The following is a 14,566-nucleotide window of genomic DNA, read 5'->3' on the forward strand; positions in this document are numbered from 1 at the left end:
AACGTTGACCGACAGCGATTCATGCGCATGCTCAGCAGGCAAATACGACGGCGATTTAGTACACTGATCATGCGTGTGATTCAGATTTCTGCAAAAGCGATTGAGTATAAATGCATCTTTAGAAATGACTGGCGATTGTGTGTTCTCAAGTGGGTTTTATCATGTTAATTAGCAGGGTAGGCGCGATTTAAATCAATTGATTTAAATCACGATTTAAATCACGATTTAAATCAAATGATTTTTTTTTTAATCACTGATTTAAATTAAATTTTTCAGTTTTTACAATTTTTGATAAATTTAAGTTAATTTCTTTCTTGAATTGACTGTTTTACTTCATTCCCAATGCTTCTACACCTTTTGGATTCAATTAAATCCCTCTATGAATGATATCATTTTTATCTATTGCTAAAAAATCATTTTCAAGGTACAGAATTCAACAGGTTTTTTCCCATGATTTTACTAAATTTTTTATTTGAAATTTTCACATCTGAAAACGCGTTTTGATTTTTTGTAAATACCTGATAGGATTGTGCATGTCTAGCATTCCACTGGTCTCTCTTGACTTTATCATGGGGTATAGCAGTTCTTGGAATCAAAAAAATCAAAAAAATCGATTTAAATTAAAAAAAAATCCGATTTAAATCAAATAAATCGATTTTAAAAAAAATTTTTTTTAAATCAAAAAATCGCCAACCCTGTTAATTAGTGACCTGACACACATTTGTATTGGTTCGATCAAACATGATTTTTTGTACTGGATCGTTCAAGCATCTCCAACAAATTTTTCAATGTAAGTGCCTCTGGCCCTAGTGGAAGTAAAAACGGATACTATGGCCAGAGTTCTAGGGCTAGTGAGCTGCTGCAACACATCTAAACCAACGTGTTTAGCTGTTGCAACATACACATGTAAACCAACCTTTGACGAGAGCGTACTTCTGAGACTGAGATGTTTACAAAATGAAACTGACACAGTGACAACGCGTTTTTTTTAAACAATGTGTACAACGCCTAAAGCACACATATATTACGCTTTGGAGGCAACTTGCTAACATCGCGAAGTACGCTCTTGTCAAAGGTTTCTAGGCTAGCAAAATTATATTGTTCACCGCGATCAAATTCGGTGTTGACATTGAGCAAAATTTTGAGTACCGGTATGTAATTTTCGGTCAATCAAGTTTTTCCGTGACATTTTTTCAGTAAATGTCAGAACAATTTTTATGCGATGCTATCCCTTACCAAAAAAACAAGCAATAATTAAGCAATAACATAAGCAATCAACAAGGCTCTGATTGCTTAATTTTCCCATTGAGTACTCCATGCAAATTATAAGCAATATATTGCTTATTATTGCTTATAAGCAATAAATAAACAATACCTAAGCATGTTATATGGGCGAAATATTTAAATGAGCTAAGCAATATATTGCTTAAATAAGGAATCACTGATGGCTTATAATAATTAGCCATCGTTGATTGCTTAAAAAGGCATCACTGATTGCTTAAAATAAGGCATCACTGATGGCTTATATTAAGCAATCAAAGCAACATATTGCTTATTATTGCTTATAAGCAATACCTAAGCATGTTATATGGGCGAAATATTTAAATGAGCCAAGTAATATATTGCTTAAATAAGGCATCATTGATGGCTTAAATAAGACATCATTGATTGCTAGGTGACAAATTGCTATCGATCCTTTCATGTTGTTATGACTTGTTCACACTATCAAAATAGAGGGGTCAGATGTTGGTATCACGGTTGCCTGGTACAAGAACTCAACATTGTAAAAGCAATATTCCATCGATAAATTCATTTTGATGCATATTTATTTTGATGCATATTGTTAGCCCATTTCCCAGTTTATGTACACCATTTAGGATATAAATAAGATCATCATCAGTTTATGACATTTAAGGTGTATGTTTTTGCATTCGCTATGCCATTTAGTGTAGAATTTTGCATGTGTTTCACATGTCCAAATTTGTTGTGGAAATTTGATTTATAAGGGTGCAATTACCGTACTGACGCGAGTATAGTCCCACCTTCGAGTAAAGTCCCACCCCCAAATTTTCGAAAAATTTCAGAAATTAAAAAAAAAAAAATGATTTTTTTTTTTTTTTTTTTTTTTTTTTGTAAGTTATTTACTTTTTCAGCTTTGGACTGTCCCAGGACCTAGACCTAAATGCTAGGGTTATTCATGGTTGACCTAAAAAAAAAAATTAAAAAAAGAATTAAAGATGTTTTGTATTTTTAATATGAAAATTGATACTTGTATTCATGTCATAATATTAATGATTTCAAAATGCATTCAAATTCAATGCATTTTGAAATCATTAATAGACTATGACATGAATACAAATTATAAATTTTCATATTAAAAATAAAAAACATTCTTGAAATTTTTTTTTTTTTTTTTTTTTTAGGTCAACCATGAATGATCCTAGCATTTAGGTCTAGGTCTAGGAAACTACAAAACCGAAAAAAATAATAAACTTTTTTTTTTTTAAATTGAGTATAGTCCCACCCCCAATTTTGAAAAATGTTCACCCAAAAACGGGGTGGGACTATACTCGCGTCAGTACGGTAATAGAGGTGGACACGGGTTGGTAGCACTTTTGTGTGAGAGTGATCCCACTGTATTGCAACACACGATTTCACGAATTGAAGTACAAGGGGCTGTCCAATATAATTATGAGCCATGGGGAGGGTAAAATTGAGGGGGGGGGCAAAGATTTTTTGGCAGGCTGAGAGGAGGGCAAACAATTTTTGGCACACATTTGCAGGTCAACTTTTAAAAGACATTTCTGAGAACACTATTCAGAAATGTTCAAATATGCAACATTTCCTGCTTGCTACGTTCATATCATATAGGCCTATATCTGGACCATTTAAAGTTTAAAAATTGGGAACCCAAACATTTGGCATGTTCAAAAGGAGGGGGCAATTTTTTTTAGCAGGCCAAGAAGGGGGAGTTAATTTTTGGCACACCATTTAAAAATGGTCCGTGGGCTCATATTGCGCTGATTTGCGCAGCCCCTATAATGCAATATAATTAAAAGCTAGTGTACATGCAAGCTAGCTATAGCTTGGAGCCTGGGATACACTTATTATAATTTTAAATTACATTATCCTTGTACATTGAAGTTTTTGTGATATGGTATAGTGCAATATAGACCCTGAAAAGAGCCAATACATGTACCCCATACTGTTCTCACTCGACTGTGTACGCAAGTGCATGTAGCTTAGCCAACAGCAATATCATATTGTGTTGATAAGCTTACATTAATTTTTACCACTTGCATGGCCATTTATAAGCATACACACATCAAATAACTTACCAGTTGATTACAGCACATTATGATACTAGTACCATTCTCCTATGAATATCCAAAACCATGTAAGACTCCAATTTTTGCTCTAAAATACTAGCACATTTCCATACAACTGCCATGTCACCTAGTCTACAGCAAATTTGAAAATATCAGTTGACCTGACCTGGCCATGAACTATCATGTGATCATGATTGCTTAAGCTGGCAGCTAGTGATTGCTAGCACTAGCAATCAGTGATTGCTAACACTAGCAATCAGTGATTGCTTATGATGGGACCGATTGCTAGCATGATGTCTTACCAAGGATGTGATATTGCTTATTATTGCTTATAGTTGGATTGATTGCTAGTGATCTTTTAATATTGCTTAGATTATTGCTAACAGTGTTCGAAATAAGCACTTATCCTCTTGTCCTCTTGTCCAAAAATCACTGGGGACAACCATATTGAGCTATGTACTTATCCCCTGGACAACCACTATATTTCACCTCCAAAGGTATGGCACATTTTGGGGACAACCAAAATGTATTGAGGACAAGCAGAAATCATGCTTTAGTTATCCTCAGGACAACCTCCATATTTTCCTTATTTCGGACACTGATTGCTAATAATCAGTGATTGCTAGCATGATTGCTTAAATATTGCTTATTAAGCAATCTTCTATGGGAAGGCCCATTTTTTCCAAATCCTGGTGTTAAACTTTAGCATAAAATTTAGTCTTCTAGTGTATAAAACTATCAGATTTTAGATTTTAACAGGCTTCAATTTAACTTGGCCCATGAGCTTTGTTTTGGATGAACTTTTAGCTTTTCAAAGTACAGCACGAAAAAAATTTCAATCAGAAGTGGAGAATGGTACAGTTGAACTGTACGAAACCAGAACCAGTACAGTAAGCGAAAAATAGTGTAGTGTTGAAGTTAAACTCTTTAATCATTTTATCTACCACTACGTATGAATATCCACTTGAATATCCACTCGTATAGTAATAATATAGTTTGCTAAAAGAAGGATTTTTCCCAACTATCTAACACACATCATGCAATGTAGATGTACTTTTTGTCAGAATTTACATTTTGATTTCACCATTCTCCACTTCTGATCAGGTGGTGGTCGCATTGCATTCTCTAAAAATCAGTAAATTTTCATCGTCAACCGTGTATAAATTGAATGGGATTATTTTGAAATTTTAAAACGCTTGAAATATATCACAAACAAACAGGCCTATGTTAATAAATAATATAAATACAAGCTAAAACTGTTGGGGTTCGATAATGAACCCCACAAAACTAACCGAGTATGTATGGAAAATGCCATACGGCTGGGCGGTTTCATTTTTTAAACCAACATACCCTGCAAAAATCAAGACCCTATGTGCTGTAGTTTTGTCAAATCCGAGATTTTGAATAAAACGCAGGTACCATCGTTTATTATTACGATGGAAATATTAGTCGAACGCGATGTTCATAATACCAGTAAGTACATGGCGTGCGGAAAGGTGATCTACATATAACGAAGGATCGTACCATAGCACGACCAAATGAGTGATACGTAGTAAATTCCAATTTTCTTTGCTTTGCCTTACATGTAGTTGTTAAAAAAAGGTATATCCAAGCACTATGTTTTTAACTGGCATTACTGAAGAAAAAAAGTACTGCTTTATTGACTGAGAAACTTAATTTCATTGCAAAAAGGTGTATGAATTGTGCTGATTTCAACATGTATCGATCAACTTTTAGCGTGACTATAAACAATAGAAGCTGGTCAGTGGCGTACTAAGTGTTCAGATGATCTACAATTATTACACAAGTCTGGCCAAGAATTCTGTGCAGGAGTTTATCATTTTTTTTCACAAGTCAAACCAAGAACTCTGTGCAGGAGTTTATCTTGCGAAATATCATGAGGATAACTACCTGCATATCCTGACGAGATAGAGTTGGTCCAACACTGATTGAAAAGTCTATCCTCAATCCCCAGCCTCAATTGCCTCATTTTCAGGCATGCAGAGCTCTATTGGCCATTTGATCTGTAGACTGTCCTACATGTACTAATGTTTCATAATCCCTGTCACCCTGACATCAGTACTAAAGCATTAATCTCTTATCTGCCTGTAAAACCATAATATGGTCTAATAGTATTTCAATAACCATTTTGGTTCCGCCGGTCTCACCGACACTGCTTTTTGCTATCAGAAGTTTTAAAATAAAGAAGAAATGAAAAAGGAGAGAAGATGAACAAAGAAGTCACTTGGTACCCCTGGGATTCTAACCTTAGGCTTAGGCAATCTCGCATGCCAAGTACATGATCCCTGCCCGGTAGGAGTTATGTACGAGATCCACCAGTGGAGCTCCTGAGTCCTGTGCCCCTCCGCAGAACGTCCGGTAGTGGACGATCTGCGCCCGAGGGCAGAGAATCCACTATTGGAGTTGCTGCTCCCGGGCGCAGTTCCTTATATGTAGCGGTGGATCATTTCTTTGCTCGGGCACCGAGAATCCACGGTCGGAGTTACTGGGCTCGGAAGCAAAAATAACATAGTTTCTTATTCCGATGTCAATACGAAAGCCCCGCCCCAGTTTCAATTCAAATATGGTAGCACAAACCTATGCCGCGGGATGTGACGCAAGATCGGATGGGACACTTGTCAACAACTGAGAGGTATTGAGCTCAACTGGCACGCGTCTGATAGACCCATGGTATGCGCAATAATAAAAGGCAACCACTCGACTCGAACTTGGGCCTATTGTCCATATTGCGTATATTATCGCGTGCAGTTTGCAAATGTTTGCACATTATTTATTTAGCTAGGGAAGCCTCTTCAAATATCCCTGCGCTGCCAAGCTGCGTTGATTGGTCGGATACAATATTGTTTTAGTCGCTTACACAAACATTAATGTAGTGAGAACATGGATGTGGTACGGTATATAGAAAGATCGCATGACCCAGGATCGGTAAAAGTGAATTCCCACAAAGTACTGGGAACTGGAAGGCGTATTGCCTACAGAATGGAAGGGCCGTGTATTGGGTTGATTTTTAGTGTTATATAGTCTACAGTACTAGTCGTTATCCATGGACCCGAGGAAGGGTAAAGTGGGTACAGTCAACATTTAGAGACAAATTTTTGAAAGGCCATTACGGGGTCATCCAAGGTCACACAGGGGTCATCTGAGGTCAAATGACTAAAAACTGTCGTATGTGCATGAAAATAGGTGGGTACAGTCAACATTTAGAGCCAAAGTTTTGGAAGGTCATTTCGGGGTCACCCAGGGGTCATCTGAGGTCAAATGGCTAAAAACTCATATGGACATGAAACTTGGTGGGTACAGTCAACATTTAGAGCCAAATTTTTGGAATGCCATTTTGGGGTCATCTGAGGTCACGCAGGGGTTATCTGAGGTCAAATGACTAAAAACTGTCGTATGGGCATGAAACTTGGTGGGTACAGTCAACATTTAGAGTCAAAGTTTTGGAAGGTCATTTTGGGGTCATCCAGGGTCACCCAGAGGTCAGCTGAGGTCAAATTACTAAAAACTGTCATATGGGAATGAAACTTGGTGGGTACAGTCAACATTTAGAGCTAAATTTTTGGAAGGTCATTCCAAGGTCATCGGTGGTAAGATCAAATTACTAAACACTCGTATGGGCACAAAACTTGATGGGTACAGTCAACATTTAGAGCCAAATGTTTGGACGGTTATTTAGGGGTCATCTGAGGTCATCCAGGAGTCATCTGAGGTCAAATTACTAAAAACTATCATATGGGCATGAAACTTTGTGGGTACAATCAACATTTAGAGCCAAATGTTTGGAAGGTCATTTAGGGGTTGCCATGGGTTGCAGGTTCATTTACTTCTACCAAAAGTAATCGCGAAAGTAGGCGGTTGCGAAAGCCTGCAAGACTTGTGGTTCGAGAACCGCCTTGTTGCATACATGAAATTATAATGCCCAGTGGTATACTAAAATACCATGTAAAAGACTAAGCCTGAAGTGCTTTAATAACAGTATAAAAAATATAACTTTTTGTATTAAAACCGGGTCGACCCGGTTTTATTCAGAGTTCAACGATCGAGTGCTTGCTAACATGTACCATGGATGTCCGCTTGTATGTACACACGTCGAGCGCGATACTCCGTGCAGTTACATGTAATACGATCGGCGAGCGTAGTATACGCATTGTAGGTGTTGAAATGAAATAATGGCATTTCTTTGTTATACCTCATTTGTTTGGCTCGAAATTAAAATGGGATAATGTCGTCGGGTGCATCACATACTGGTCTATCTTGAATTTTTGACTTTTCTGAGAAAATTGGTATAGAGTTCTTTTTTACGGAGCTCTTCTAATTCAACAAATTACAGACCTCAATTTTTCCTAAATAATTAGTTCTAAAATATTAAATCTATGATTTTTACAAAATACGTATTTCACATACTGATCTATCTCGAAAAAAACATGCATTTATAGAAAATCGCAATTGAAAATCTTCATATTAAGTTTACCTTTCTATAATTTAATTAGACTATGGATTTTCATAAAAGTGGTTTTAAATTAAAGCATATATATACTTGTAAGATTTATTTAAGACAGCGTTCAAGCTTTGACTTACGTTTGGCGGACAAACCGTGAAAAAGTATTTAGGGGTGAAAACAGTCAAAATTCTTAATTACTTAAATGTTATTAGGGGTAAAATGTGACATATTTTCAGATTTTGGCACTTAAAACCCCTTATTTTTCACTGATTTTGAGAAAAATTCATTTTTTGGTCCAATTTTGGCTAATTGTGTAACAAGGGTACAATTGTGATATTAAAAGCATTGAATGAGATCCATATATTTCTTTATTTTCATAGCATGGGTAGAAACTCAAAGGTTCGGGTGACAATTGATTTGGAAAAAAGTATAATATTTGCCTCATTTTCGATTTGAAAATGCCATATCTCCACAATGGTATGAGCTATAGGTATGTTGTAAGTGTCATTTTGCTCAGTATTTCAATAGCTAAATGGTGATATAACAAATAAGTAAGCTAGATTTACAGAAAAGAAAATAACTTGCAATATGCTACCCCCACCCCTAAGAATTTTGAGGCGTGAAAAAAGTATTGATTTTGTTAAAAATAAGTCCTTCAAAACTGGGAGGTGTAAGGCTAAACAAAGAACATGTTGCTCTAACCAATACCTTTCTCTAGAGCAGCATGTTTTTTGTTTAGGCTTAAGTATCTCCATTTTGAAGGACTTATTTTTTTAACAAAAATTTTTGCTCAAATTTGACGATTTTGGGCAGAAATATTCCTGTACATTGCTATGGGGATTGGGAAAATGTTCAAGTTGATAATTATGCATTTTTTATGTCAGATTCAGTTTCTACACAAAATTTCACCCTAGAATAAGTTCCTTTAAGTAGGATATCTTTCACTTTAAGTTTCCTCCATTCTGTCCGCCAAACGTAAGTCGAAGCTTGAACGCTGTCTTAAGTGGAATTTTTAATTACAGTGGAAACTCATTATAACGAAGTTGTCAGGGACAGAAAAATTAGTTCTTTATATCCAAATTTCGTTATATCAGGGTTGTAAAAACAATAAATAACAAAAGAATTTTGTATCTTGGTTCTGGAAAAATACTTCTTTATAACAGGGTTTTTCTTGTATCAGATTTCGTTATAATGAGGTTTTACTGTATATTTATGTATGCAATACTGCTTAAACCTACATGTAAGTTGTAGTTCTGTATGTGAAATGGTTAATTTCCCGATGTCGTATTTAAAGTGCATCACATACTGGTCTATCTCGAGAAGCTTCAAGATAAACCAGTATGTGATGCACTTTAAATACGATATAGGGAAATTAACTATTTCACATACAGAACTACAACTTTAGTGTAGTTTTAAGCAATATTGCATACGTAAATATAATTCAAGATTCCTCTTTAATAAATCTGACAAGTATATGCTTTAATTTAAAACCACTTTCATGAAAATCCATAGTCTAATTAAATTATAGAAAGGTAAACTTAATACGAAGATTTTCAATTGCGATTTTCTCGAAATGCGCATTTTTCGAGATAGACCAGTATGTGATGCGTCCGATGATGTGATCAGTGAAAACAAACATTTAAATGAGAATCTATATGCAAATCACACATTATTGCTTTAATAGCCTGTTACTGGAATTTTGACCCAGGTAGGCCAAGGATGGGTGGGAATTGGTGAGAGCCTTAGCATAAAACATGTTACAAAACAAACCACAATCATCTTCAGAACCTAATATGCTGGTTGCAAGCTTACATCCAGAAATTACAGAAAATTATATGGAAGAATATAGAGAATTGATAGAGTTGTGCCAATTTGAGTGAAAGAATATCAGGGTTATCTCTGTAACTCTACAACTAAGACAGTACATTTTCCTGGGATATTTTCAACTCAATAAAATGTATAGTGAAGCAGTTAACATTTACAACCGAGACGTCCTGAGTATTCCTGACCAGTAGGGGGAAGGGGGCCTGCCCCTCTTTTTCTAACTGAACTTATTTAGCCCTACTAGATACGGCCTTTTGGCCATGGCAATCTGTATCCAACACTGCTAATACCCAGTGACCGCTACCCCATTTGGGTGTCCAGAGCGGTCTCTGGGGTTTTAGCGGTTCTCAGACTAAAGCGTGTTTAAAAGGCCACTATAGGACGACTAATTTATTATTATATCTATTCAAAATAGTTTTGGCACAAATAAAAACTGAGAAATGCTAGGTAAATCCCAGGAGGAATTTTGTGTGCTGGGGGTAAATCACAGCAAAAGCAGATTGGCATAGAGCTGCAATTTAGCCGAAACGTTGTTTTGTAGGAACAATATCAAGTTTTAATTTAAATATGGTAATTATTAAGTCCTCCTTCATGAGATGTCTGGAGGCGGGTGTTCTAATCAAATTAGGTCAAATACTTAGTAATTGACATATTTTAATATACCACTTTCTTTTTCAGGATTTCCAGGTTTGTCAACTTTGCCAAAGTGTTGTTTTGAGTACATAGTCTCAATATGGAACTGAACTGCACGCTAATGAACGAGGACACCATTATATGTAATGGCACTATATACAGTGAACCGGAGGGTCCATTGGACTGGCATGATAAATGGTTCTGGATCTATTTAAGCATCTATGTTGGTTTAGTAGCAGTTGCAGGTATGTGTGCCATTTGTCTCTGTCCTGATATCTGAGTGTGGGTGTGTTGATCAGCATGTCTCATCAGCATGATCAGCGCCCCAGCGGGAGTGGAATTATGTGTCTATCTGCGATGCTATACTACACATTTTTGCCTTTTTTCAGCATGGTAGGTTAAAGGAGTATTTTGTGATCCTAGCATCTTCTTTTTATGAGATTTTTCAGCAGATATCCATGAAGAAAGCTTATTCCCAAAATGTGTATTACGCTGCTCCATAGGCTACTCTGGTATACCCGAACACAATTCATTTTTGACGATATTTTTGTTACATGAATTAATCTGCAAGAAATTTTTGGTATATATACATTATGTTTTCAGAGATTTCCGGTGGTATATTATAAAAATATGTCAACTTGTTTTGAGAAAAGTGGGGGATGAGGCTGTGGATCACGAAATGCCTCTTTAAATCATAGCCCTTTCCCTGGTAAGGGTGCTTTTGCCTTGTATAAGGGTACAAATGAAATTGTATGTGGTTTCTACACCATGAAATGTGCATTTCAGAGGTTGTTGGACTGTCAGAAGACACTTGCACATGAGAGTGACCCCCATGGTGAGCATTAGTGTGTACCCATGGGGCAAGTTATACCAAATATGTGCAAAAAAGTACAAAATTGCAAATTTTGAAAAGGTTTGGTATCAGGTCAGTTAGTCGCAGTTTTATCTAACATCAGTGGATGAGTGAGTGATGGGTTTCAAAAGCAAGGAAGCACATCGGGCTATATCAACAAGAATTGAGGCAACTAAAATAAGGACATTTGGTGTCCAAATTGATCTGATGTGATAAAAAATCAAATAAACATAAAAGTGAATGTGCTATACTTTGATCAGCTCGTAATCTGCGGGAATTTTAACATCGCGGATTAATATCAATACATGTATATTTTATTTAGAGAATTGTCTGGTGACACCTCGCCAGAAAAATCACAAATTATTAATTCAAGTCCTATATCTGTCTACTTTTTTTAACATGCACATTGTAGATCTTCCAGATGAACAATATCACTCTTAACGTGGATCTACTTTTTCGGTGTAGTGGTAAAAGCCTAACAATTCCCACCGATTATGAGCTGATCAAAGTATATTCTTTTTTTGATCTGCAGGACTAATGTCTGGTCTCACAATGGGTCTCCTGTCTCTAGACCTCACAAGTCTAAAAGTGCTGGCATCCGGAGGCAAGAAAGAGGAACGTGTATACGCTAAACGCATCACGCCGTTGATAGAGAAACACCATCTACTATTGGTCACATTGCTGTTAGCTAATGCAGCTGCTGTAGAATCTATGCCAATATTTCTAGATCGAATCACAAATCCAATAGTTGCTATTGCTGTGTCTGTTACAGCTGTCTTGATATTTGGCGAGTAAGTATTTTACTTAAAGGAGTATTTCATGATCCTAGCATCCTCGATGACATTTTGCAGAAGATATCCACAAAAAAACCTTATTCCCAAAATTTCAGTTGATTCTGGGATTCTGATGTTGCATTTGCGAGTTATGCATGATTTTGTGTATTACACTGCTCCATAGGCCACATAAAAATCTCAATTTTGTTTTTAGAGAAAAGTGGATCACAAAATGCCCTTTTAATTCAAACATCATTCAAATTGAATTGTCATTGAATTTCAATGTACTATTTTTATACAATTGTATCTTCCAAGTTTTGCGCTGTCTGTGTAGCTGGGTTTTAACTAGGGTAGCTTCAGTGATGGTAAAATGTAGGTAGGGTATTCTAAAGATTAGCCTGTACTCAAAAAGCAATTCAGCAAAGAAACAAACTATAACTGGCAAAACCATCTAACCCCCAAATATAGATCTGTCTAGCTGCTATAGCAGCTAAAATATAACTAATGAGAGCCTATAATAGATTGAGAACTTGTAGTTGTTGAGAGCAGTTACGTGATCAAAATTGGGATCAGAAATTTTCTTTGGTTACTCCTGTAAACCTTGACAACCAAGTCAGCAGGGCTGTCTGCCAGTGTTGTAGTCGAGTCCTCGTCATCCGAGTCCGAGTCCGAGTCCTTGGTGTCCGAGTCCAAGCCCGAGTCCGAGTCCCTGCCAATTTCTGATGTCCGAGTCCGAGTCCGAGTCCGAGTCCTGAATGTTCGAGTCCGAGTCCGAGTCCTTATGTATCAAATTCAAGCCCCGGGGTTTTCACCAATACTTTTATCAACGTAGGCCTATACTTAACCAGAATTTTAGTTCTATAATTATTTTCTTGTAAATACATAAATTTGCTAGTACCACCTAGCATGCCTAGTAATTGTTTTGGGGCTGTGCAATAACTATGCGGAGCCCAAGGAGGGGTGAAATTGCAAAAATTGCTTATCCCCTCTCGGCCTGCCAAAATTGCCCCCGGCCTGCCAAAAATCTTTGCACTCCCCTTTTTTTTTTTTTTTGCACATGCCATTTTTTTGGGATACCAATTTCCGGGACCAATTTACAAACCTTCAGATATATGTTGCGAGCAGGGAAATTTGCATAAATGTAAGGGTTCCCGTACTGTTTTCTATAAGCGTTTTATTTGAAATGTGCCCCATATGTGCCAAAAATTCCACCCTCCCTTTCGATCGGCCAAAAAATTCTTACCCCCTAATTTTACCTTCCTCTAATGCTCATAATTTTAGATTAAGACCCACATTTGCATCATGCTCCAGTTCATTGAGCCTAACACTCTGAAAATTGTAGCTCTTTAGCTCAAATTTGGAAACATTTTGAATTTGTTAGCTCCAAAGCCTATAATTTCGCCCAATTTTAGTTCACAGACCTCCACAAAAATGTTGGAATTTCAGTTCATCAAGCCCCTATTTTGCCCCCAAATCAGTTATTAGTTCCCAAAGTTCGACACCGCATGTACATTCTAGACTTGCGTCTAACAAAGCAGTCATGACAAACGATTATGATTAAAATTCATTAAAGATATAACTGAAAGCAATCTTACTTTTTGGTTGTACTTTTATTTACAAACTGAATTTATTTTGCATGCAAAATTTCTTAAATTAACCAAGTGATGTGATCATTGATCAAGCATAAGAGGAAGTTTACAATGTATGAAAATAAAAGACCTAAGCATGCTAAAAAGACCCTATTTTGCCGGACTCGAGGAGGACTCGGAGCCGAGTCCCCGAGTCCTTGGGGTCCGAGTCCGAGTCCGAGTCCAAGTCCTTAGCTCCCGAGTCCAAGTCCGAGTCCGAGTCCTTGAAAAAAGGACTCGAGTCCGAGTCCGAGTCCCGAGTCCTCCAACACTGCTGTCTGCAAGATGGCTAGTATTTCGATATTTACAGCAGGGGTAGGTGGACAAGACTTACAGAGATCAGAATAGAAATCAATCAAGAAGCAAAAAAACACACAAAGGTATAATTCAAAATGTAAGGTACAGCGTTCGAAATTTTGGTTGTCCGTTCGCCCGGGACAACTAAAAAAGTTGCCGGACAACCAAAAATACTGATTTGGTTGTCCGCCAGACAACCATAAATCTGTAGCCAAAACTCGCCTTTGTACTTGTACACTCGTGGTTGTGGGGAAATTCTCACATTCGCGATTGCCAGAGTACAATGTTTCAAAACCAAGCCAGTAATTAATTCAATGGAAAGCGTGACATAAAATATGAACTATGTTGTTGTCGAATGTGATATAAAGTTTATCTCTTGTCTGTGGCTTGTAATTGCGTTGCTCATCGGCGGCATCTCCGGCGTGGGTAGAACATTAACATATCACATAAGTATAACCACGTACCTATACACTGATATTCAAGTATATTAATAGCAAAAACTTGTTCCAAGTACGGACAACCAAAAACTTAGACTGACAACCAGAAATTGTAACCTGGTTGTCCATGGGACAAACATTTATTTTTTCTTAATTCGAACACTGGTAAGGTAGAATTCATGTAAAAATGTATGCATTGCATTTCAAAAGTATTACTGAGTGCATTTATAGTCATCGGCAAAGATAAATTCAGAATACTACATTTGACATCATATGATCACCTGTCAATGAAACTCTTGAGAATTTGTTTACAATTTATTTTGATGATTG

The 14,566-nt window shown here is 36.8% G+C and overlaps 1 protein-coding gene across 1 annotated transcript in view; it reads left to right on the forward strand.

Annotated features, from left to right (window-relative positions):
* LOC140144363 (uncharacterized) overlaps window positions 1–14,566 on the forward strand; it is a 70,391-nt gene that overhangs the window by 613 nt on the left and 55,212 nt on the right. Inside the window, exons 2-3 of the mRNA XM_072166184.1 lie at window positions 10,294–10,493; window positions 11,634–11,892. Of these exons, the coding sequence (XP_072022285.1) occupies window positions 10,349–10,493; window positions 11,634–11,892 (404 nt within the window). The 5' untranslated portion in view covers window positions 10,294–10,348. The remainder of the gene's footprint in view (window positions 1–10,293; window positions 10,494–11,633; window positions 11,893–14,566) is intronic.

The sequence above is a fragment of the Amphiura filiformis genome, unplaced genomic scaffold (assembly GCF_039555335.1).
Source record: "Amphiura filiformis unplaced genomic scaffold, Afil_fr2py scaffold_51, whole genome shotgun sequence".
Taxonomy (NCBI): Eukaryota; Metazoa; Echinodermata; class Ophiuroidea; order Amphilepidida; family Amphiuridae; genus Amphiura; species Amphiura filiformis.